General features: G+C 48.0%; 1 protein-coding gene across 6 annotated transcripts in view; it reads left to right on the top strand.

Annotated features, from left to right (window-relative positions):
* Positions 1-25914, top strand: part of alpl (alkaline phosphatase, biomineralization associated) — a 108992-nt gene extending 83078 nt beyond the window's left edge. For all 6 annotated transcript variants that reach the window (XM_038821784.1, XM_038821783.1, XM_038821781.1 and 3 more), the window contains 5 exons: positions 1516-1585; positions 4156-4290; positions 12848-13039; positions 23657-23776; positions 25562-25914. In XM_038821784.1, coding sequence (XP_038677712.1) covers positions 1516-1585; positions 4156-4290; positions 12848-13039; positions 23657-23776; positions 25562-25842 — 798 coding nt within the window. In that variant the 3' untranslated portion in view covers positions 25843-25914. The remainder of the gene's footprint in view (positions 1-1515; positions 1586-4155; positions 4291-12847; positions 13040-23656; positions 23777-25561) is intronic.
* Positions 25915-26124: the final 210 nt, after the last annotated feature.

Here is a 26124-nt window from a genome sequence, read left to right as displayed (position 1 = left end):
GTTGTCGAAGGAACCTTGATGAGTTTCTGCAGTGCATCTTGTCCATGGTACACATGGCTGCCACTGTTCGTTGGTGCTGGAGGGAGTGAATGTTTGTGGAAGGGGTACCAATCAAGCGGGCTGCTTTGTCCTGGATGGTGTTGAGCTACTTAAGTGTTGTTGGAGCTGCACACATCCAGGCAAGTGGGGAGTATTCCATCACATGCCTGACGTGAATCCATGCACAAATGTACTCACTTGCAGTGGTGGGTAAACTTTGATTCCTCTTGCATGCACGTGCAAATGATAATGTGGTTTAGTTCTGCCTTGATGAACACCAGTTGCTAACCCATGCCTCACACATTGTTACTTGAAAATATAAATGCCTCACCTGTGGAGGAGGCCAGTTTGGCACCCAATCAGTGGCAGCAAGCTCCTCCAGGAGACAGACACTGACTGCATAATGTAGGTGGAAATGAAGGCAGACGGGATTAGAAAATGGCTGGATTTTCTGTTTTAGCGGCTAAGTGCCGGCACCAGTGGAGCATGTGTGGTCTTTTACGACCAAAGAATCGGCGTGAAACCCTCACCGGTTCTGAGACAGGTGAGGGGCTAGCACCGACGCCGGGTGAGACTCCTGCCTCCCGTGCCGAAAACAGCTGGAGATTGACCGGGTCCCAGGCCGCACGTGCGCACGGCTGACGACCCGCCACGATCGCGGCATACAACATGGCCCTGGCCGAGCGCGGACCCAGCCCGCCATCCGCGACCCCACAGCCCACCCCCAGCCACGCCCCACCAGCCCTCGCAGAAACTCCACCCCCCGACCAGCGGCACGGACCCCGGATGAGTGTGGCGGTGCAGGACACCGTCCGCATCTTCCATGCCGAGTTCCCGCACGGCTGAGACCACACGTGTTACAACATCACACACCGCGCCTCTCGATGACAACAGTTTGGAGTGGCAGAGCATGGCTACTGCCGTCAAACCAGCTCCGGTTCTGATTTCGGTATCGGAGCCCATACTCCGCCCAATTGCCGAACATGATTTTGGTGTTGGACAACGGAGAATCCCGCCCACAGTTTTTATTTACGTCTCTGGTCAGTGCCTTACTGGCCGACCTTTTATAGAGGTCAATAGAGATTCCCTGCCCACTAACAGGGGAGCTCATACTCTGCAAGAGCCACAGTGGAGATGATCATTCCTACCCCGTAGGCCCTGAGCGGGCTATTACATTTCCTGACTGCCTTTTCTTGGACACAGGGCCTGTTTATCCTCACATGATTGTGAAGCACCTCAAGGTATTTTTCTATTGTTAAGGCACATATAGAAGTCTCCCCAAACACTGTAAAGTCCTGTCTGTGGAACCTCTGGAAGTAATTGGAACATTTGCAGAAGCGAACCTGGTGGTCTGCATTTGATGCAATTTGAGTGAAAGGTCATGGTAACATATTGCTTTGATAAGCAGCGACCAACGTAATTAGAACATTCTTCTCTGTGTGACTAATACACTAACAGATTCTCTTGTTTCCTTAGAACGCTCATTATATCTGGAACAGGGAACAGCTCAAAAGCCTTGACCTGTCAAAAGTAGACCATTTAATGGGTAAGGAAACCAAGTTATTTTCTGTCTCCTGGTTAGACTGTGGTCCGGGGCTAAGGCACAGACAGTGCTCCCCGCTTTATTTATTTTGTACCAATTTTATTCCTTTTCCTTCCGAGGATGTGAGTTTGCTATTTTGCTGAGACAAAGGTTTCAAAGCCAAATCAGAGTTAAAAAGTCAATGTGGGGCCTGTCGGTGACAAAGTGTGCCAAGTCCAGCTTCTCAAATAACCGTAGCCGTGTGAAAAAAGGACATTTTCAGAACGTGCCATGCATCCATTTTTATTGGAGAATTACCTTAGACAACCCGGCTGGTCGCCGCATTGGCACAGTGTGGTGCCTGACTAGTTCACTGTGCTCCGACTGACACTTGACCCTGCCCGATCCAGCTTGACCCCAATGCCCATGGCACTATCCACCCACCCTCAAGTCCTGCAAGATCGTACACGGCCTTGGTTCTGAGGTTGGCAGTTCTGTGACACCGTGCTCCATATAACTATAAATGGGAGCACCAGCGGACTACGTCCAGTCCTAGGCCATTAGATTGAAATGAAAAAATGAAAATCGCTTATTGTCACGAGTAGGCTTCAGTGAAGTCACTGTGAAAAGCCCCTAGTCGCCACATTCCGGCGCCTGTCCGGGGAGGCTGGTACGGGAATCGAACCGTGCTGCCTGCCTGCTTGGTCTGCTTTAAAAGCCAGCGATTTAGCCGAGTGAGCTAAACCAGCCCCTGGTTTGGGAACAGGAATTGGAATGTCTCGTTAATTTTCCTCCCCTCCCCCACACCTTCCACCCCCTGCCCAATCCACTGCACCCAATTGCAACGCCTGAGCCTCAGTGATCACCATGGTGCTCTTGTTGATTGACTGAAGGCAGCTTTAGGCAGTTAAAATTGCGATGACCACCACAACCCCTTGCTGTTCATTCCAGGACGGTGGGCCGCTCGATAAACCATCTTGCTTCCCACTTGCCGCTGGTGAACTGTGAACTTTACAAATGAACCACTCCCTGGATATCGTTTGAAGAGTCAGCAATTATTGCCCACCCTCAACTGCCCTTAAACATGCCATCCTGAGTCAGTGCTGTCCATGTGCGTTGGATTTGATACAATGCAGTAGTTTACTGGGCCACGTTAGAGTGTGATTAGTGTGGCACTGGAGTCACATCTAAGCCAGACAAGGCAGATTTCCTCCCCAAAGGGATATTTACCAAACTAGTTGAGTCTTTGCGGCAATGTGGATATTCTGGTTCTGTCGCTGGTGCACCCCTTGCCGCGGGTGGTGAAGGATGCCTTCAATGGGAAACCCTGTTGGTCTGGTCCCACAGCTGACCAATGGCGGTCCCCCTCCGCGAACATGTGACGGTTGCGCGGGAAATCCCGCCCAATCTTTTTATTCCCAGATATATTACGTCGAGTTGAAATTCTAAAACTGCTGGATTCTCCATCAGATGTCCTGAATTATTGGTCCGTCCTGTTAGCCACAAACCCTTGCCATAGAAACCGTTCAGATTATTACTTTTATAAAAGACGAACACCCAACCTGTGATTCAGTTTTGCATTCTGAGGGACAAGAAGAGAATCATTTGTGAGTCTTCAGTGAATTCAAAGTAAACAGATTTAGGCTTGTTTTGAACAGGGTCTGATTGGCTGTTATGTGTATATTTGCTAATCACAATAGTGAATGGGCCTTTCATCTGCGTTTGCATTGGCAGCCATTACCTCAGAGTATCTGTTTGGGGCTGGTTTAGCTCACCAGGCTAAATCACTGGCTTTTAAAGCAGACCAAGCAGGCCAGCAGCACAGTTTGATTCCCATACCAGCCTCCCTGGACAGGCGCCGGAATGTGGCGACTAGGGGCTTTTCACAGTAACTTCATTGAAGCCTACTCGTGACAATAAGCGATTTTCATTTTTCATTTTTTCTAAACGAGTGTTTCTAGAAGGTAACATAGATACCTGAATGGATACCCAGGTAGCCTGGGGAAGATCACCGCGATCCAAGATTCAAACCCCTTCCTTCATTTCAGACCTACAAAATGGCAGAATAATGTGCAATTAATATACCGTCTCAGGTCTCCTGGACAAGATTGTACTCATCCTTCTTTGGGTACTACGCCCTAAGATGGCGTTAGCGACCATGAACCCCAATTGGATTGTTGCACTGTTATGCTTGGCAAATCTGTTTGCCCTCACCCTCTGCAGTTTTGCAGACCAGGAAACTCTCCCGCTGTTACCGTCTGCCATCTGACCTTCATTGATCTCCCCGTGAGACTCGTGGAGTACGAGCTCCCCAGGTAGGGGGCGGAGGCCAACCCACCCGGGGCTCGTTATGAGCAATGGTTAAAAGCAGGCCCAGATCAGGGCCTGGTGAGATAAGTCCTCCCAACTAGGATTGCACTGGGAGTGAGATGCTGCGCTATGCAGACCCTTGTAAATACGTGTGAGTAAATTTATCTTACCGTCAGCCAGCTCTGGGTCATTATAGTTGTGTTGAGCTATGTGTTGTTCCTGGCAGTAATCCAGCTCTGTTTCTGACTGATGGTGCTCACCTTGTGCTTCCCTTGTGTCTCCAGCCCTGTTCGAACACAGTGACCTGCAGTACGAGTTGGAACGAAACAAACTCACTGATCCTTCCCTCGAGGAAATGGTGATAGCAGCAATCAGGATTCTAAGCAAGAATCCAAAGGGTTTCTTCTTACTCGTGGAAGGTAAATGTGCAACACACCCTCAGAATAGAGCCTTAACCTTTGTTACAATTCAATTGGATGTTAAATGAGGTTAAAATAAGACTTGAGGTGTGGGATTTTCCACCTGCCCCTCCCTGCGGTGTGTTTTGTGGGGGCAGGGGGATCTTGTAGTTCCTATCGCTCCTTGCACGGTCCGCAGCTGGGGTCCGTGGAGTGCATGGTGGGGTGGGGGGTGGTGGGTTTGGGGTTGTTGTCAGCGGGACTGGAAGATCTCACAAGCAGGAACGGGCGGAAAACTTCAGCCGAAGTTCGACTGCTCTCTACTTCCTGACACGGCATTTTAAAAAAATTGTTTCACGAGATGTGGGCCTCGTTGGCTGGTCCAGCATTTACTGCCCGTCCCTAATTGCCCCGGAACTGAGTGGCTTTCAGAGGGGCAGTTAAGAGTCAACCACATTGTTGTGGGGTCTGGAGCATCATGTAGGCCAGGCCAGGTCAGGACGGCAGATTCCTTCCTGAAACGCCATTCGTGAACCAGATGGGTTTTTACCACAGTCGACAATGATTTCAAGGTCACCATTGCTGAGACAAGCTTTCGATTGCTGATATCATGAATTGACTGTAAATCCTGCCACCGCGCCTACATACTGGGCGCTGAACCTTACTCACCCTGCTCCCTACGCCAGGCAGAGCTACCCTGCAGTGTGTTCAGTCGCTGTCACTAGATTGACTGCAGCCACCGACCCCTATTAAACATTTACCGACCTTTTGAAAGCCATGATGATCTTTGCAGTGACGGAGCACATGACTCCAGTTATCCGCCAAGTCACAGAGAGTTCATAGTAATGCGAATCATTAATGTTCAGCAGTGTCTCGGCTGTGGTTAAAACGTGTGCAGTTGATCAGCTCAGAAGTGCTGATTTTCTAACTGGCATAATCATGTGTCTGTGATTACAAGCCGCACACTCTGAGAATTGGCAGCCAGCTCCACGACATTCCTGCCTCCCCTGTCGGCTTAAGCGCACAACCTAGGCCGACAGTCCAGTGCAGCATTGAGCGAGCGCAGCATTGTCGGCAGTGTCAAAACAAGGCGCCATCTCCCCGACAGAGGCAGAAGATGCTGTGGCACTGTTTCGAAGACTTTTAAAAGTAGGGTCCCTTCAGGGATTACAGATTTCACAATTTCACCTCCTGATCATATGGTAAGATGCTGCATAATTCAAAGACCTTCACGTAATACCTCACAGTGAACTGTTGAAATACTTGGAAGGCTATTGTGGGTGGTATCTAGTGCCCTGATTAAATCAGTGGCAGGAGATGGCATTCCAGCCCCACTGCCAATTGAGGGCCAGAAATGGGCATTTAAAATTTTATTTTTTAAAATTACAGGGCAATTTAGCATGGCCAATCCACCCACCCTGCACATTTTTGGGTTGTGGGGCTGAGACCCACACAAACATGGGGAGAATGTGCAAACTCCACACGGACAGTGACCCGGGGCCGGTTATCGAACCCAGGTCCTCGACGTCGTGAGGCATCAGTACTAACCACTGCGTCGCTATACTGTCCTGTGAAGTGGGCATTTAATCACCACCCGATGGCTTCATCCAGCTTCCCCTGAAGTTCGTCCAATGGCGGATGGAGGACTCGCCATGTGTGAAGCTTAAAATGCAAACCCTGGAGAGGTTGGGGGGGGGGGGGGGGAGAGCTCCCCCTCATTGTCAGGTGATCAGTACCAGGTCAGGGGACCAGGCATTGGGAAGAGTGGAGCCACTGAGGGCCACCACCTGTCCTTGCTGTTGAACTCCCCCAGCTCTCCATGATGCCATCATGGTAACCCCCGCTCCCACCGCCATCATTCACCTGTGCCTGCACCCGTGATGGGCGTAGTACCCGCAATAGCCACCATGCTCCTAGCAGCACTGCTGAGCAATGAAGATTTGACAACCTCTGGTTGGCAGCTCACAGTGGGCGGGTCTCCCGGCCCAGCATCTTTGATCCTGGGTAAAGTTCGCCGGTGCCCAGTTAAGTGCCTAGGTGGCACTTAATTCGACGGACTTTTTTACGGAAGGACAATATGAGGCTCCATTCGATACTGCCCAAAGAGTGGAATGAAAACCAGATGAGTTGTATAACTGGCAGTCTATGTTCTCTCAAGATTGTTGCCTGTGTGGTATCCCAATAGCGTAAGAGGATTTCTTACAATAAATCCCATCTATAGCCTTCAGGCTAGATCCTTCAAAAGCAAAAACCACACAGCTATTTAAGAGCTACTTTGCATTCATTTCTTGCAAGAGGCTCTTTGGAAACACACAGTACTAATGTGTTCACCTCATGAAAATAATTACAGATGTTGAATAACCGGCTCAATTTTCACACAGCCTTAAAGTTGACTCCACATAGTTTAAATTCATCTCAATGTATTTGTCAAAATTCAAAATTCCAGTTTAAATTCCTAACCGTTTTGCGAGACAGAGCAGTTTCAAATTAGACAAAGATGTCAAGGGATATTTATAGATTTCACATGGGACAAAATTATTTCAGGCAAAGCTGAGGCCCAAGAAGGGGAGCGAAGGATATAAAAACTCAATATGAGAATTTTAAATTCAAGACCGTGCAGGAGGTCAATGCAGGTCAGTGAGCACAGGCGACGGGTGAATGGGACTTGATTTGAGTTCAGACACAGGCAGCCGAGTTATGGATGACCTCAAGTTTATAGAGGGTGGAATGTGTGAGGGAGCGGCCAGGAGTGCGGGGGCCTCAGTATCGTCAAAACTAGAGGTAACAGAGATATTGATTGGAGACTTCAGCAGTGGATGACCTGAGAAAGGGGAACAGATGATGTTGTACATGTGGGCGGCATGGTGGCACAGTTGTTAGCACTGCTGCCTCACAGCGCCAAGTACCCAGGTTCAGTTCCAGCCTCGGGTGACTGTCTGTGTGGAATTTGCAGGCTCTCCCCATGTCTGCGTGGGTTTCCTCCGGGTGCTCCGGTTTCCTCCCACAGTCCAAAGATGTGCAGGTTAGGTGGATTAGCCATGCTAAATTGCCCCATAGTGTCCAAAGATGTGCAGGTTAGGTGGATTAGCCGTGTTAAATTGCCCCTTAGTATCCAAAGATGTGCAGGTTAGGTGGGGCTACGGGTTACAGGGATGGGGGGGAGGGGTAGTGGGCCTAGGTAGGGCAGACGGTCGGTGCAGACTCGATGGGCTGAATGGTCTCCTTCTGCACTGTAGGGATTCTATGGTCTATGTGGAAATAGGCTCTCTTAGCAAAGAGGTTGGAAGCTCGGAACTTAGGGCTGGAACATCACACAGGGAGTTTAGGGATAAAGTGGGTTCAGATCTCAGTTGGGATCTCATGAATTAGAATTGAACTATCGCAGATTGGTTTGGGAGGATCGCGGGTCAGCAATATGTGTGGCCGGAGCTGGACTGTCATTGACTAATGTTCAGAATGTCATTGGCCAGGAAAATCAAGGGTTCAGGTTAAGAATGTTGTGCATTCAGGACTAGGACTATCACAGGTTGGGGCTTGAAGTGGGAATATCACAGGTTCGACTTAGTAGAATTGTTCTCCATGGGTGAAGCTCGACGTTGGTAATGCAGAGGAAAAATAGGAGTCCAGGATGGTTCAAGCTTCCTGAGAAGGCTGTCACTGTGGAATTTTTCAGCAGAACCATAGAATCCCGACAGAGCAGAAGGCCATTCGGCCCATCAAGTCTGCACTGACCCTCCAAATGAACACCCCCCACCTAGGCCCATTCCACTGCCTTGTCCCTGTCTCCCACATACCTTTGGACATTAAAGGGCAAATTATCATGGCCTATCCACCTAACATGCACATCTTTGGATTGTGGGAGGAAACCAGAGCACCCGGAGGAAAGCCACGCAGGCACAGGGAGAATGTGCAGACTCCACACACAAATCTCCTTTTAAAAAGATAAATGAGAAGCAGAACAGTCCTTTAAACTCTACTGGGACCACCAGTTTACAGTTTCATCTGCTGTATGCACTGCAGCTGCAGATTGCTTTCTTTATGTACAAGGTCAACCCACTGGAACACATTATCGTGTTCATTCCTGTGGCTTGTCCATTGACTGGCAGGAGATAAGTGATTGTAGAATTGGGCACGCATCGCTAAACTCCCCCTCGGAGTGAGGGAGGGCTGGGTTGGGCGGACCGAGCAGGAATATTTGAGTTCTGTTTTCTTTTTAGACTTTTTGAATCTACCAGGAGATTTCCTGGTTAATGTGTGTTCAGCTTAAAGGCCGATATTTTAGCTAAAATTATCTTTTCCACACATCCACCCTGCCCTCCCACCACACCCCATTACAAGGCTTAGCTCCTCCAATGGACAGGAAGGATATTGCCTTCTGTGTGAAGGCCGCCAGTATCATGCTCTGTGATTGGCTGGCCAGGAGTCTCGTTTATTCGGATGAGAATGGGTCAGCCCTGCTGGAAGTTGGCCAGTTTTAACGTTAGCAAAATGTAACGGCGATAGCTCTTCCCAACCTGGCTAAAGGTACCCTGGAGTGATTAAAGATTTTTCTGTTCTGAGGAGGTTGGGGGCTGAGAACCTGATGTTGACTCGTTAGTGCGCTGTATGGACCGTCCCATGTGGGGACTGATGAACAGATCGGACATTTTGTCCACAGCTATTCTGGTATGATGGGGTCAGAAGAAAATATTTCCCCTGGGTGGGTGGATTGTCCGGAACAAAGGGACATAACCTGCAAATTAGAGCTGGACCACTCAACCGTGATGTCAGAAGGTAGTTGGTCACATAGAAGGTAGTGGAAACCTGGAACCATATTGCCCCCCTAAGGCTCCATTGGAAATATCAATCTCAGATTGGTAGAATTTTGTTATATAAGGATTCGAAGGGTTAGGGAAGCAAGGCAGGTAAATGGAGTTTCAGTTACAGATCAGCCACTCCTTAGAGCAGAGTAGGCTGAGGGGAAAACCTGATTGAGGTATAAAAAATTTATGAAGGGCATTGATAGAGTAGATAGGAAGAAACATTTCCCATTAACAGGGGTTAATATCCAGATCGCACAGATTTAAGGTAAGGGGCAGGAGGGTTAGAGGGGGTGTGAGGAAAAACCTTTTCAACCAGAGGGTGTTGGGAGTCTGGAACTCTGCCTGAAAAGATGGGAGAGACGGGAACCCTCACAACATTTAAGAAGCATTTAGATGAGCACTTGAAACGTCATAGCGTACAAGGCTGCGGACCAAGAGGTGGAAAGTGGGATTAGAATAGATAGATGCTGGGCTGAATGGACTCCAGTGTCAGCATGGGAGTCCAGGGAGTGGTGACTTGGTTTACTATCCAGAGATCGCGTGGGATAAATGTGTGTGGAGGAAGAATGAGAGAAATTAGGGATTTCTTTTCAAAAGGCAGAAATGAGATGATTGTGATGGTGTTAGCAAAATACCAAGTACAAGTGACACGACAGGATGTGGGCAGGATTGTCCTTTTCATGCCTGTTGGAATCTGCAGGGAAATTGGAGGCTGATAATTACTTTCTCTTCTGTCCTACTGTTCTAGCTTGTCGTACAACATCTGACTAGCTTCATTGATTGTTGATGGATATTATTTGGCATGCTTTTGTGTTGAATTTGGAGGCCCTGGTTAGCTCAGGTTGGCTAGCATGAGGTTCCTAATAATCCCAGCAGCATGGGATATCGATCCCTGTTCCAGCTGAGTGAAAGTTGCAGCCTAAACCTGGACTAAAATCACAGCAGCAGCTGTGGCTAGGTGCCCCTCGAATAATTGAGAACTCTACAGAGGAAAAGGCAGCGTCATGTCTACATAGGTTCCGAGGTAAACGTAGACAAGTCTCCTGGCCCTGATGGATTGCATCCCAGAGTGCTAAAAGAGATGACTAGGGAAATTGCAAATACACTAGTGATAATTTATCAAAATTCACTAGACTCTGAGGTGGTCCTGGCGGATGGGAAATTAACAAACATGGCACCACTGTTTAAAAAAAGGAGGTAGGCAGAAAGTGGGTAATAATCGGCCAGTTAGCTTAACTTCGGTAGTAGGGAAGATGCTGGAATCTATCATCAAGGAAGAAATAGCGAGGCATCTGGATAGAAATTGTCCCATTAGACAGACGCAGTATGGGTTCATAAAGGGCAGGTCGTGCCCAACTAATTTAGTGGAAACTTTTGAGGACATTACCAGTGCGGTAGACAACGGGGAGCCAATGGATGTGGTATCTGGATTTCCTTGACAAGGTGCCACACAAAAGGTTGCTGCATAAGATAAAGATGCATGGCGTTAAGGGATGGATAGAGGATTGGTTAATTAATAGAAAGCAAAGAGTGGGGATTGATGGGTGTTTCTCTGGTTGGCAATCAGTAGCTAGTGGTGTCCCTCAGGGATCAGTGTTGGGCCCACAATTGTTCACAATTTACAAAGATGATTTGGAGTTGGGACCAAGTGAAATGTGTCTAAGTTTGCAGGTGACACTAAGATGTGTTGTAAAGCAAAAAGTGCAGAGGATACCGGAAGTCTGCAGAGGGATTTGGAAAGTTTAAGTGAATGGGTTAGGGTTTGGCAGATGAAATACAATGTTGACAAATGTGAGGTTATCCATTTTGGTAGGAATAACAGCAAAAGGGATTATTATTTGAATGATAAAATATTAAAGCATGCTGCTGTGCAGAGGGACCTGGGTGTGCTAGTGCATGAGTCATAGAAAGTTGGTTTACAGGTGCAACAGGTGATTAAGAAGGCGAATGGAGTTTTGTCCTTCATTGCTAGAGGGATGGAGTTTAAGACTAGGGAGTTTATGCTGCAACTGTATAACGTGTTAGTGAGGCCACACCTGGAGTATTGTGTTCAGTTTTGGTCTCCTTACCTGAGAAAGGACGTACTGGCACTGGAGGGTGTGCAGAGGAAATTCACTAGGTTATTCCCAGAGCTGAAAGGGTTGGATTATGAGGAGAGGTTGAGTACACTGAGACTGTACTCGTTGGAATTTAGAAGGACGCGGGGGAATCTTGTAGAAACGTATAAAATGATGAAGGGAATAGATGCGATAGATGCGGGCAGGTTGTTTCCACTGGCGGGTGAAAGCAGAACTAGGGGGCATAGCCTCAAAATAAGGGGAAGTAGATTCAGGACTGAGTTTAGGAGGAACTTCTTCACCCAAGGGTTGTGAATCTATGGAATACCCTGCCCAATGAAGCAGTTGGGGTTCCTTCATTAAATGTTTTCAAGATAAAGATAGATAGTTTTTTGAAGAATAAAGGAATAAAGGATTATGGTGTTCGGGCGGGAAAGTGGAGCTGAGTCCAGAAAAGATCTGCCATGATATTATTGAATGGCAGACCAGGCTCGAGGGGCCAGATGGCCTACTCCTGCTCCTAGTTCTTATGTTCTTATGTCTCTCTCAGCTTCCTCATTGGCTACTTCAGCATTGTGCACACAGCATGTGTGTTGTCTACTTTCCTCCCTATTTCTAGGCCTTCGCATTTGTCTGTATTACAATCCGTCTGCCATTGTTCTGCCCACTTCCACCTCCTGTCTAAATCATTCAGTAATTTCTGAGCTTGATCCACTTATTCCACCGATCTATCTAAATTTGGTATCATCTGCAAATGTGGCCACTTGGCAATGGGTTTCCAAACCCTGGCCATCTATATCAAAAATGTGGTAGCAACTGTGGTCCCATCAATGGATGTTGGGGCTCTATACTCACTCAATCCTGACTTAAATCTTTTAATATATGCTCATTGTTTCCCATCCCACTGCTTGTTTCTTATCTCTTCTCAGGGTCAACCCTGTAATCTTGGAGCTTTGTGTTTAGTTAAGAGAATCACATGGAGAACTTTAGCAAAGGGGTTTTGTGGATCGGGGTATACCATGTCCCCATGATTCACGTGGGTTGCCACTTACCCAGAGTTAAGGTGATTGGTCCAGCATCACGGGATTTTCTGGTCTGTCTGCCACGGGACTGAAAATTCCTGCCTGAAGTTAACGGACCTTTTCCTGGTCCGTCAATTTTTCCATTCCCCTCCCCCCGGCATTACAATTACCATGGTGGCTGGACTGGAATGTCCCGCTTTATGAAGTCACATTTCCTTGGCTGCACTGGCCAATTGCCAGCCTGCGGGTAACAGCCCGATTGTTATGGACCAGCATATCATCTGGTTTATCTCAGATGAAGCCATGGAAGGTCCTCTATGCTACATGTGTGCAGAGATGCACATCCAGCCATTTCGTTCCACGTGGTCCTTCCACAGTCAATGGCTTTTTACAAAGGTGCAAACTGAGGAATATGAGAACTGGACCATTCGGCACCTTAAACCTTCTGCTTGCACGCCAATTCCTTATCTACAGACTTCACACTGTGTGATATCTCCATGGTCGATGGTTGACACTCACCTTATGTGGTAGGACTAGCCCCTTTGCTGTTTTTTTCTCTGTTCCCTTCCCTAGTGAGATCTTTGTCCTTCTGATGTTATTTATTTGTCTTGTGTTCCACATCAAGGGTTGGTCCTCATTGTCTTTTTAACATAGAAACCTATGTCCCGAGATAATGAATGAACGTTTCTTTATGAAGGTGGCAGGATAGACCATGGACACCATGAAGGAAAGGCCAAGATGGCTTTGCATGAAGCCGTGGAAATGGACAAAGCCATTGGGAGGGCCGGCTCTTTAACCAAAGCTTCTGATACACTGACGGTCATCACAGCGGATCACTCTCACGTTTTTACATTTGGTGGCTATACCTTCCGAGGGAGCAACATATTCGGTAAGTCCAACAACACCTTTAATGTGATAAGAAACCCGAGAAACCACGTCAAACAAATAAACTGAGGCGCCATAAGGAGATATTACGGCAGAAGAACAAAAGTTTTGCGAGCAAGTTAGGTTTTAAGCAACATCTTATAAGAGGAAAGAACAGTGGAGAGGTGAAGTGGAGAGGTGTCGGGAGGGAATTCCAGAGTTTGGGACATGACAGCTAACGCATGGCTCTTAATGATGGAGTGGCTGATATTGCGGATGTGAAAGAGATCAGGTATGGAGGAAACACAGTCTGGGAGTGTTGTAGGTTTGGAGGAGATTACAGAGATGGAGAAGGGGAGGGAGATTACACAGACGGGACAGGGGAGGGAGATTACAGAGATGGGGCAGGGGAGGGGAATTACAGAGATGGGGAAGGGGAGGGAGATTACAGAGATGGGGCAGGGGAGGGGAATTACAGAGATGGGGAAGGGGGAGGGAGATTACAGAGATGGGGAGGGGAGGGTGATTACAGAGATGGGGAGGGGGAGGGAGATTACAGAGATCGGACAGGGAAGGGGTATTACAGAGATGGGGAGGGGGAGGGATATTACAGATATGGGGAGGGGAGGGGAGATTGCAGAGATGGAGTGAGGGAGGGGAGATTACAGAGATGGGGAAGGGGAGGGAGATTACAGAGATGGGGCAGGGGAGGGGAATTACAGAGATGGGGAAGGGGAGGGAGATTACAGAGATGGGGAGGGGGAGGGATATTACAGAGATGGGGAGGGGTGATTACAGAGATGGAGTGAGGGAGGGGAGATTACAGAGATGGGGCAGGGGAGGGATATTACAGAGATGGGGCAGGGGAGGGATATTACAGAGATGGGGCAGGGGAGGGAGATTACAGAGATGGGGCAGGGGAGGGGGATTACAGAGATGGGGAAGGGGAGGGAGATTACAGAGATGGGGCAGGGGAGAGGAATTACAGAGATGGGGAAGGGGAGGGAGATTACAGAGATGGGGCAGGGAAGGGGTATTACAGAGATGGGGAGGGGGAGGGATATTACAGCGATGGGGAGGGGAGATTACAGAGATGGAGTGAGGGAGGGGAGATTACAGAGATGGAGTGAGGGAGGGGAGATTACAGAGATGGGAAGGGGAGGGTAAATACAGAGATTGAAGGAGGGAGATTACAGAGATGGGGAGGGGAGGGGGGATTACAGAGGTGGGGAGGGGGAGGGAGATTACAGAGATGGGGAAGGAGATTACAGAGATGGAGTGAGGGAGGGGAGATTACAGAGATGGGGAGGGGTAGGGAGATTACAGAGATGGAGTGAGGGAGGGGAGGGGAATTACAGAGATGGGGAGGGGGAGGGAGATTACAGAGATGGGGAGGGAGATTACAGAGATGGAGTGAGGGAGGGGAGATTACAGAGATGGGGAGGGGGAGGGAGATTACAGAGATGGGGCAGGGGAGGGAGATTACAGAGATGGGGAGGGGGAGGGAGATTTCCGAGATGGGGAAGGGATGGGAGATTACAGAGATGGGGAAGGGGAGGGAGATTACAGAGATAGGGAGGGGGAGGGAGATTACAGAGATGGGGAGGGGGAGGGAGATTTCCGGGATGGGGAAGGGATGGGAGTTTACAGAGATGGGGAAGGGGCGGGAGATTACAGAGATAGGGAGGGGGAGGGAGATTACAGAGATGGAGTGAGGGAGGGGAGATTACAGAGATGGGGAGGGGGAGGGAGATTTCCGAGATGGGGAAGGGATGGGAGTTTACAGAGATGGGGAAGGGGCGGGAGATTACAGAGATAGGGAGGGGGAGGGAGATTACAGAGATGGAGTGAGGGAGGGGAGATTACAGAGATGGGGAAGGGGAGGGAGATTACAGAAATGGGGAGTGGAGGGTGAATACAGAGATGGGGAGGGTCAGAACATGGACAGATTTGAAAATAAGGATGGCTATTGTAAAGTTGAGGTGTTGCTTAACCATATCTCTTATTATTTTATTAATTTGACGTCTCACTTGCCAAATGCCTGGAATGTTGTGAGTAATGTTGTGGGCAGCAGGGTAGCATGGTGGTTAGCATAAATGCTTCACAGCTCCAGGGTCCCAGGTTCGATTCCCGGCTGGGTCACTGTCTGTGTGGAGTCTGCACATCCTCCCCCTGTGTGCGTGGGTTTCCTCCGGGTGCTCCGGTTTCCTCCCACAATCCAAAGATGTGCGGGTTAGATGGATTGGCCATGCTAAATTGCCCGTAGTGTCCTAATAAAAAAGTAAGGTTAAGGGGGGGTGGTTGTTGGGTTACGGGTATAGGGTGGATAGTTTGAGTAGGGTGATCATGGCTCGGCACAACATTGAGGGCCGAAGGGCCTGTTCTGTGCTGTACTGTTCTATGTTCTAATATCTCTTTCCGGTTGTTAAGTTTCTTTTTTGTTTCAAGTGGATCCTGGGAATTTATGAATATGTTTTAGTATGTACCTTGGGCCCACGGGAAAAGCCCAGTGCTTGAGAACTGTTCCCGGGATGAGGAACTTCGGCCAGGAGAAACTGGGACTGTTGTCCTTAGAAGAGATGGTTGTGAGTGGATTAAAAAAAAAATCTTTTACTGTCACAAGTATGAAAAGCCCCTAGCCGCCACATTCCGGTGCCTGTTCGGGTAAGCTGGTATGGGAATTGAACCCTTGCTGCTGGCCTTGCTCCGCATTTCAAATCAGCTGAGCCAAATCAGCCCTACCTTTTAAGAGGAATGTCCTAGATCGCGAGGGCTCTAGACTGAGTAGATAAAGAGAGGTTACTTCCACTGACCGGAGGACACAGATAGAAGGTGATCGGCAAAAGAGCCAACGGCAACATGAAGAAAAATGGTTCTACACAGCAAATGGTTATCATTGCCTTTGGGTGTGAGGTAGGGAAAATCAGTCATGACTTTTCCACACGGAATTGGATGAAACAACTAAAGGGAGAAACAGAGCTGAGGGGAAAGGGTAATCCTTCTTCCCTTGTCTAAGATATGAATGATTCCATGAGGCGCTTTCCCACCTCAAACCAACATTGACCTAAACCCAACTTGCTCTGTCTGTTTAGACTCGTGATTCAGTGACCTGAACTAAATCATTCGAGTCACACGCGCCATAATGAATGTCAATGCTCGGTCTCTGAATAAAAATATCACAGGATAATCAACCAGCAAATCTTAAGCTTCTGAAGTTTTGCCAAACAACTTGTGCCGACCAACGCTGTGTACTCCATAATCCATCGAATCCTGAAGGTCCTGGACTCTCTTTTCCACATTCTGGCAGGAGAGGGACAGCTCTATGGCCCTTTTCAGGCCAAAGGCCGGCTCTGCTGACAGCTTCCCTTGAATTGCCATTTTGTTCGTGCCACACACCAAATGATCTCTTAACATCTCAGGGAGGGATGGGCCAAAGTGGCAATGATTGGTTAACTTGCAAAGGTTCATCAGTAATTCCGTAACCGATTTCCCAAGGGGTTCACCCATCGATGGCTCAGGGTCGTAATGATCCAAGCCAAGTTCCATGAGTTCGCTAAAGGTCCTCGAATCCAGGGAGGGCTCTTGATTACGCTAAATGTCAGGGCCCTAAACGCAGTCAAGCGTATTACCTTCTGTCGGTCATCTCCAACAATACCATTTGCCTGGAAGAAGTACTGTGTCCATTCGGTATACTGGGCCCAGTGTTCTGCACCAGAGTCAAAAGCCTCTAACTTTACTAAAAGCAGTATTTTCACTTGCTGACCTCGCTCCCGTGCTGGGGTGGTCAGGACGTCCAGAATCACAACCGCTGATTTCCTCGTTGCCAGTATGAAAGCTCAGGCATCCTGATTAGGTAAGTTAAACAGTATTTAATAAGCAACATGTAATAAAGACCACAACACAGTTTACAGTTCATAGGTCCTAGCCAGAACAACCTATCACGCCAGCCCCTGTCTGGGATATTTAATAAGGCAGATTTACGAGCCCCAGCTCCGCCCACTATCGAGGGACCTTGTATTACACAAGTCCCAGTTGTAGGGCAGCACGGTAGCACAGTGGCTAGCACTGTTGCTTCACACCACCAGGGTCCCAAGTGCGATTCCTGGCTTGGGTCACTGTGCGGAGTCTCCATGTTCTCCCTGTGTCTGCGTGGGTTTCCTCTGGGCGCTCCGGTTTCCTCCTACAAGTCCCGAAAGACTTAGGTAATTTGGACATTCTGAATTCTCCCTCCGTGTACCCGAACAGGCGCTGAAACATGGCGACGAGGGGCTTTTCACAGTAACATCATTGCACTGCTAATTAAGCCTACTTGTGACAATAAAGATTATTATTATTATTGTTATGTGTCCCAATGGGTCTTGTGAGGACTATTACACTAGGGAAGAGATATGTGGGGTGTATTATCATATTGGAAACAGGCTCATGCTCGGCCTATATTCGAGAATGAGGGAACAAATAGACATTGGCAACTTCAAACCTTTGAGTCTTCCTTAAAATTCCCCAAGTAATAATTTGATGTCAGGGTCTTATTGCACAGTAGGCAGCTTTCTTACACCTGGACCAGAAGCTCCTGGTTCAAGTCCCACTTTCGGACTTGATGGTCATGGAAGGCACATTTCAGACGTGGCCAAAAGCAGGTTGATTATCAGCCTGTAAATCCTTCCAATACTCCTCATGCCAGGTGGTAGGAGCAGGAGAGCTTCCTGGTCAATACAAACCAATGCAAACCTGAGCTTTCATACTGGCGACGAGGAAAATAGCGGTTGTGATTCTGAACGTCCTGGCCACCCCAGCACAGGAGCGAGGTCAGTAGGTGTTTGAAAATACTGCTTTTTGTAAAGTTAGAGGCTTTTGACTCAGGCGCAGAAACCTGGGCCCAGTATACCGAATGGATACAGTGCTTCTTCCAGGCAAATGGTATTGTTGGAGATGACCGACAGAAGGTAATACACCTGACTGCCTTCAGGGCCGTGACATTCAGCGTAATCAAGAGCCCAGCCCAGGGGCCCCAGACTTGAGGACCTTTAGCAAACTCATGGACCTTGGCTTGGATCATTACTTTGCAAGCAGCATCATAGAGAGTGATTAACAATACTCTGTAAGGGCACAGTGCCTGGAGGAGGAGGAATGAATTGGTGATCAGCAGCTTGTATTTATAAAGCATCTTCAGCTTTGTAAAACAGCCCCAGATGTTTCGCAGCAACTTTAAAAAGCAGACGGTGCTATTCAGTAACCAGAAAGCTTTGAAGATTCCTGGAAAATGGATATAGAATGAAAACAGCAGTTATTTGTCAGAGGAGCTTTGTCGGAATGGAGAATGTACTAAGTGCAGTACCCCAGGGAACAATGTTAGAACTACACTGTATCTAATCTGTTTTAGCCGCCTGGGCTTAGCAACTCAATACATCTTGGTAAGATTTGCTCATCAAACTTAGCTAGGAGGAGCAATGGGAAAAAAGAGAAGACAGCACAGATATTGCAGAAGGAGATGGACAAAATAAATGACGAGGCAGTATTGCACATGCCAGGGACAAAGGGCAACGTAAGTATTTCATGAATGGAGCTGTAATAACTAAGGCTGAGGTTGAAAGGAACTGATGGGGCTCCACAGACTCTGGTCGATCAAGATAATCTTGATTTTTGAGTATTGATGTGAATTCTCTGGCCATTGCGATTCTCTTTTCCCGCTGCCAGCACACCCCTTGCCCATGGGATTTCCGGCAGCGTGGGGTGGCATCAATGGGAAATCCCATTGACAAGCGACGGGAAGAAAAGATCCCACCGCCAGCGAATGGCGCGTCATCGAGAAACACGCGGCTGGGGGACCAGAAAATCCCTCCCACCAATTACAATATTTCCCGAAGTTAACATGACTCCAATGAGCCCAGTCAATGCTGAACACTCCACAAGTTCTATAGAATGTGGAGCACACAATGCAGCACTACACAGAGGGAGTCATGATCAAACTGTACAGTGCCCTGGCCCTGAGTGTAGTGACTAGTTTCGATCACAGTGACATAGATTTGGAGCCAAACATTGGGCTGACTTTTACTTGCCCCCTGAAGGCGTGTTTCTCCCAGAGTGGGCGGAGGGTCGCACACAAAAATGGGCAGGTGGCCAACCTGCCAACTCCCCACCCACCCTAAACTCCCCCCCGATAATAGGAGGGCAGGCAAGCTGTCGATTTTGACACGCGCCCGCCGTATTTAAATGAATAATCAATAATCAATTAGGCTTGTTTCCAGGCAATTGACCCTGATAATAGACTGTCCACATCACAAAGTGTGGGTAATGGGCCAGGAATGGCATTTCGGATTTCTTTTCACTCAATTTATTTTCACTGAAATGCTTAGAGCAATGGGGAGGAAGGGTGGAGAAGTGGGGTCATTCGTCAGGGCCTTCCATTTACAATCATGGGGCAGACATCCTTAGGTTAAATCGCCCCACAATCCTTGCTCCCTCCCTTAAACCCAACCCCTGACCCCTGACCCCGCCACTCGGCCCAAGACGCCAGATTTACTGTCCTGGGGATCCAGGGGCTCAGCCTTCCTCTCCTGCAGTACTGGCAGCTGCCACTGACACCTCCCTGGCACTGCTGGCATCAATGGAATTGCCAGCCAAAGGGCCTGTCACTTACAGACCGCGTGGGACATACCAACAGCGTATTCTGAGGGACCATAAGAATTCTGATCCATCACACTTGCGTCGGCCAACTAGGTACCCCAGATACCCAGCCCAGAGTCTGCCGAGGTTATAACTAAGGCTCCAATCTGGCTGGTCTAGCACAGTGGGCTAAATAGCTGGCTTGCAATGCAGAGCAACGGCAGCAGTGCGGGCGCAATTCCCACACCAGCCTCTCTGAATAGGCACCGGAATGTGGCGACTAGGGCCTTTTCGCAGTAACTTCATTGAAGTCTACTTGTGACAATAAGCAATTATTATTATAATTATTACTATTGTTAATCAAAGCACATCAGCAACACTGAGTCCAGCATTCCTGAAAAGCCAAGAGTGATCCCAAGGCCAAGAGCTGGCACTACATCCAGAGTATATTTTCAGACAGAGATTGTTAGGTTTTTGACTATGAAAAGAATCTAGGGATATGGGGATGATGCACAAAAGGGGTAGAAGCTCTCATTGAATAATCAAGTAGGTCATAGTTCATTCAGGTGTGTGTTGCTGCTGAGCCAGGAAATGTGGGTTCAGGTCCCACTCTGGAATCTTGAGCAGAAATCTCTCTGGCCTACCGAGGGAGTACTGAACTCTCGGAGGTGGGTAGTCTTGGATGAGGCCCCGGCTGCTCTCTCGGGCACTATTTGAAAGAAGAGGAAGAAAGTTCTCCCTTGTGTCCTATCTGATATTTATCCCTAAACCAACATCACTAAAGACAGATTACCCGGTCATTAACAGCTGTGTGTGGGAGCTTGCTGTGCACAAACTTGCTGTTGTGTTTTCTGCATTACAATGGTGACTATACTTCAAGTTGTTCATTGGCTACCAAGCACTTTGGGGCATTGTGAAAGGTGTTAAATAAATCTCTCGATTGTCTTCAATGAAATAAAAATCAGGAAGGACACCTCTTTCGCACAATCACACAAAGTCAGGATCCACTCCATGAATGCAGAAGGAAATTTTACATTTCACCCGCTAGATATTTAAATCCAAAGGAAGGTGGAGCCCAAAATCGAGCTGTTCAAAATCAGCTGGTTACAAAGTGAGAAAGTGAAAGTTGAGGGATGAGCTTCCGAGAGTCAAATGACATTTTGTAAAAAGAATGTTCTAGACAGTCATCTCTCTCTCTCAGGGAGGCTTTGCCAGGGGTTTGCCTTTTGGAAACCTCGAGGCTGAGTCAGTGGAGGGTTTGGTTTGTCTCTGTGTATCCTTCTGAAAAAAGGCAAGTGCTGACTAATCACCCAAACCAGCCACAAAACAGACTGGAGTCAGCAGCCGCAGATGCCAATCGGGCAAGGGTGCCTTCAGGAGAAATACGTGACTCATCAGCAATCAATCAGAAAGGAACAAATAGACTGTGGTAAACCTATCCTCTTAGTGAGTGAACAACAGACGTGCTCTTTCCCTTGTCAAACAATCAACACTCCATCAGTGTTAGCAAAAGCGCTGAAGCCTGTCTCAAATGATATGTCCTTTTGCATCTTCATGGAACTGCTCGTCTGATAATTAAAAATGAGCAATTAATTAAAGGCAGATGATGCCCTTGGACACCAGTCAGTCCCAATAAGGATCTGGAGACTGTGAGCCAACTGTGGATATGAGGGACGTCACTTGTGTAGATTGAGGGTTAAGTGTTTTGGGATCTGGCCATTGTTGCCAAGGCTGACGTTTATTGTAAATGAATAGTTGCTTTGAGAAGCTGCTGGTGGGAATTCTTCTGAACCACTGGACTCCATAATGGTTTAATACTCGGTCACTTCGTGGGCAGTCGAGAGTCAACCACATTGGTTTGGTTTAGAGTTACATAGGAGCCAACTGGATAAGGATGGCAGCTTTCCTTCCCTAAAAGACGCTAGTGAGCCAGTGAGGTTTTTTATAACAATCGGACAGCTTCATGATCAGTTTATCCGATACCAATTATTTTTATTCCAATTCCCTTTGAAATTGAGCTCAACTTAGCAGCCTGACACATGGGGATTTGAGTTCATGTTTACAGTCAAGGCTTTTATTTTAACCCTTTGAATAATAGAATTCTCCCTCACCCTGCACAAAATTGGGACAAGTTGAGACCACTACAATAGCATGATCCAAGACCGGTCTGATATGGCCTGGTCTTTGGCAGCAGACTGAGTGATGTTTGAATAAAGGATGATGACCATTAAAGGGCAAAATATACCCTCCATTTTGGAGACAGCTTCATTTTGGTGTGTTTAGTCATGGCACAGGGTAGGCACGGTTAGAACATTCAGCCTACCATATAGTCCCGTACATTGTGGTAGTATACCTTTAGAAATTATTTGTTCACCTGAATACAGGAGACTGGCTGCGAACAATGTGAAATGCCTGCTAATCCTTGTTAGAAATCGGACACAAGTGGGGCGCGAAATGTTTTGGGGTTTTAAATGTGGTTTTGAAATTAAACCGGCAGGATCTCAAGGGGCAATGTGTCCAAACTGGTAAACTCCAAAGGGAGGACTGATATTGGGAAATTTTGCACACCGATGCGGTTTGGCAACTGGAAGGTGATTCTGTCGGATTGGAATCTGCAATAATCTAGGAAGCAGTTAGTTATCGTGATGGATACACTGTACAGGGTCTTTGTGAATGGATGAAATGGCCTTCCTCATCTGTATCTACATTATCCATAGAATCCGTACAGTGCAGAAGGAGGCCATTCGGCCCATCAAGTCTGCACTGACTCTCCGAAAGAGCACTCCACCTTGGCCCACTCTCCCACCATATCCCCATAACCCCACGCATTGATCATGGCCAAACCCACCGAATCTGCATATCTTTGGACACTAAAGGGCAATTTAGCAAGGCCAATTCACCTAACCTGCATATCTTTGGACGGTGGGAGCAAACTTGGTCACGCGGAGGAAACCCACACAGACACAAGGAGAATGTGCAAACTCCACACAGACAGTCACCAATGGCCAGAATTGAACTCGGGTCCATAGTGCTGTGAGGCAGCAGTGCTAACCACTGTGCCACTGTGGCCTTGACATCTGTCAGAAATGACTGTGAGCAGTTTGGCTAATATATGTCCTGGAGGTAGGGTTGTTAAGCATTGAGGATTGTCTACAAATCTCCCGGTGTTATATATTGTTGCATTATCAGTATACCTCTGTAAAGTGCTAGGAACTAATTAACTAGGAACTTATTGATATGTGTTCTTGTTCCGGGGGGCATTTAAAGACTGATGTGACGTGGAACAGAACCTGTTCAATTCAGTGCTCCTTTGTAGCAGACAGCATGGCAATATTAAACATAACGAGTGTCTGATCTTTCCAAACTCAATGTGTGAATACCCACATCTGGGAACCAAACGACAACAAAAACTCAAAGCACCAGGATTTGAAGCTTAATTGCTGCAGAGAATCCTGGAGAAAAATCTTAGGGGCCACTAAAAAACAAAATGTTTCTTTCATTTTCTCTGAACATTTTTGTTGATTAGTTATAAAAATGTTAGAGTTTGCAGGGAAAGGATCATTTGACTGACTGGGAAGGCGGAGGATTAAATACTAGCGTGCAAGGGTACGGATTAGGACCCTTCAGCCCCTCAACCCTGCTCCCCCACCATTCAATAAGATCACTGCTAATTTAATGGTGGCCTCAAAGCCACCTTCTTGCCTACCTGCCCCCCCCCCCCCCCCCCCCCCCGCTCCCCTCTAACCCTTTCAGTCTCTTGTTAGTCAAGAATCTATCGACCTGGGCCTTAAAAAATATCCTCCACCGCTCTCAGGAAGAGAGTTCCAAAGATTCACAATCTCCAGCTCTACAGTTACCTATAGTTATAAGACCTTGCTTTGCAGTACAGTGGGGCCTATAGCCTAATGTGACCTGTTTAGGCCTGTGTTGCTATAAGGAAATTGCCTGAGGGGCCTATTTATCCTCTTAGCATCGAACAAGTTAGTGGGAGATGCGTTCCACCACTGCCAGTTTCTTAAATCTGTATTCCCTCTTTCAGGTCTTGCTCCATTTGTAAGTGATGTGGACATGAAACCATTTACTTCGATCCTGTATGGAAATGGTCCTGGTTATCTAATGCAAAATGGGGAAAGATCAAATATTTCAAACAACGAGTTCCGTAAGTTTGGGTATATATTCTTAAAATGACTTGGAATGATCTTGGGCGCGATCTAACCAAATTGAAACACAGTCCTGTGCTGAGCGTATTTAGCCGGGTGTTTCCTGGTGCTCGCAGATTCGAGAAACACACTAGCTTCAGGGACTCTGTTTCAATTCGAGGCCTCAGCGGGGAACGCGTGGCCGAGGCCGCACTTAGTCCCATTTCCAGCCCTCCCTGCCCCTCCCCCAAATGATGCAATCCCCGAACCTAACCAAAGCACCAATTCACCTATATGGGGGTCCTAGGGCCCCATCCGGTCCCCAACTCACATGTGCAGGGCGTACCCAGACCCAGTCCCTGGCATGGGCACAATATCAGCCTGGCATCTTGGCACAGGCACCCTCAAAGTGCCCCTGCCAGCTGGCAGTGCCACCTGGTAGACCTGGCGAGTGCATCTTAGAGCGAGACTAGCTGTGTCACTCTAATTTGCCAGGTGGTGATCTCACCCACAATAGGCGGCATTCAGAACGCGATGTCTCGCAAGATTGCGTTAGATCTCACGAGACGTGGCAAGCCAGATAAATCCTGGAAGAGGGATCTCCCGGATACTGCCGGCCATGCCACATCACCTTTCGGGCACAATCCGGCTGGTAGATCTTACCCCTTGTCTGTGAAGTGGGATTGGCCTGGAACAATGGGAGCTAATATTTTGTTTCATGTGTGACACTTGCAAACTCTGTGTGATGCTAGCAGTCCAGCCCCCAGGATAAAGCAGCCACTTGATTGGCATCCCATCCACCACCTTAACCATTCACTTCCTCCCTGCACAGCGACAGCAGTGTGTACCACCTACAACATGCAATACAACAAGCCTCCCCTGACAGTACCTTCCAAACCCATGCCTTCTACCATATAGAAAGGCAGGGACAGCAGACACGCGGGAACATCATCATCACCATCACCATCACCATCACCATCCCCACCAGGCCACCCACCAACCTGACTTGGAAATATATCGGCTGATCCTTCAGTATTGCTGGGTTAGAATCCTGGAACCCCCTCCCTAACAGCACTGTGGGTGTACCTACACTTCATGGACTGCAGAAGTTCAAGAAGGCAGCCCACCACCACCTTCTCAAGTGCAATTAGGGATGGGCAGTAAATGCTGGCCTAACCAGCGACACCCACATCCAGGAACAAATGAAAACATGTAGACTGGGATGATGCAGTAATTAAGAATATTAATTACATTCAATAAATACTATGTCTGTACCTGTGGGGGAGAAAGTTTATTCTAACCTTCTCCTTTGTTGTGTTTTATACCCCCCCCCATTCACTCTTCCTCCTTTCTCCATCCTTCTCTATCTCCTTTCTTCTCCATCTCCGTGCTTCTCTGTCTCCTTGCTTCTCTATCCCCATCCTTCTCTATCTCCTTCCTTCTCTAACCCCATCCTTCTCTATGCCCATCTTTCTCTATCCATATCTGTCTCTATTTCTTTCCTTCTCTATCTCCTTCTTTCTCCATCTTCATGCTTCTCTATCTCCTGCCTTCTCTATTCCCATACTTTATCTCCCTCCTATCTCCTTCCTTATCTATCTTCCTCTTTCCCTACATCCTTTCTTTTCTATCTCCCTCCTCCTCTATCTCCCTCCTTCTCAATCACCTTCCTTCTCTATCTCCTTCCTCGTCTATCCCTCCTCTCTCTCTCTCTGTCTTTGCTTCCGTATCCTCCTCTCCCACTTGTCTTGCACTATCCTCTTCCTCTCCATTCTCCACTTCCATGCTACCTCCCTCTCTCTCAGTTGACAACAATTACCTGGCACAGTCGGCTGTGCCACTGAGGCACGAAACGCATGGAGGAGAAGACGTCGCCATATTTGCCAAGGGGCCAATGGCCCACCTCTTCCACAGTGTGCACGAGCAGAACTATATCCCGCATGTGATGGCTTACGCAGCCTGCATCGGCCAAAACAAAGAACACTGTGCTGATATGCAATCTGGGCCCTGCGGCAACGGTGCCTGGGTTCCTGAGGGTGCTGGTGCTATTTTGTTAATATTGCTGGCGCTACTGCCCTGCGTCTAGAGCAATATTTGTCTAGAAATAGCTTCAGGGTGGTCTGTGCTGTTAATCAGGAATTCCCCCCCCCCCCCCCCCCCCCCCACCACCCCTCCCCACTTCTTATCAATGCAATGGTTCTGGTTTGTGGAGCAGTGTGGTCGTCCATGTTAGCATTCCCATAGATATGACCTTTCCTGACCACATTGCTCCATGGAACAGAATGACAATCTCCCTCTCTCCTTCTCCACCCTACCCGGTTTTCCCTCATGTCAGCCTCAGATTGAGACTTGCAATAAAAAGCATGAA

Source organism: Scyliorhinus canicula, chromosome 16 (genome assembly GCF_902713615.1).
Source record: "Scyliorhinus canicula chromosome 16, sScyCan1.1, whole genome shotgun sequence".
In the NCBI taxonomy this organism is placed as follows: domain Eukaryota; kingdom Metazoa; phylum Chordata; class Chondrichthyes; order Carcharhiniformes; family Scyliorhinidae; genus Scyliorhinus; species Scyliorhinus canicula.
This window is presented reverse-complemented; position numbering and strand designations above follow the sequence as displayed.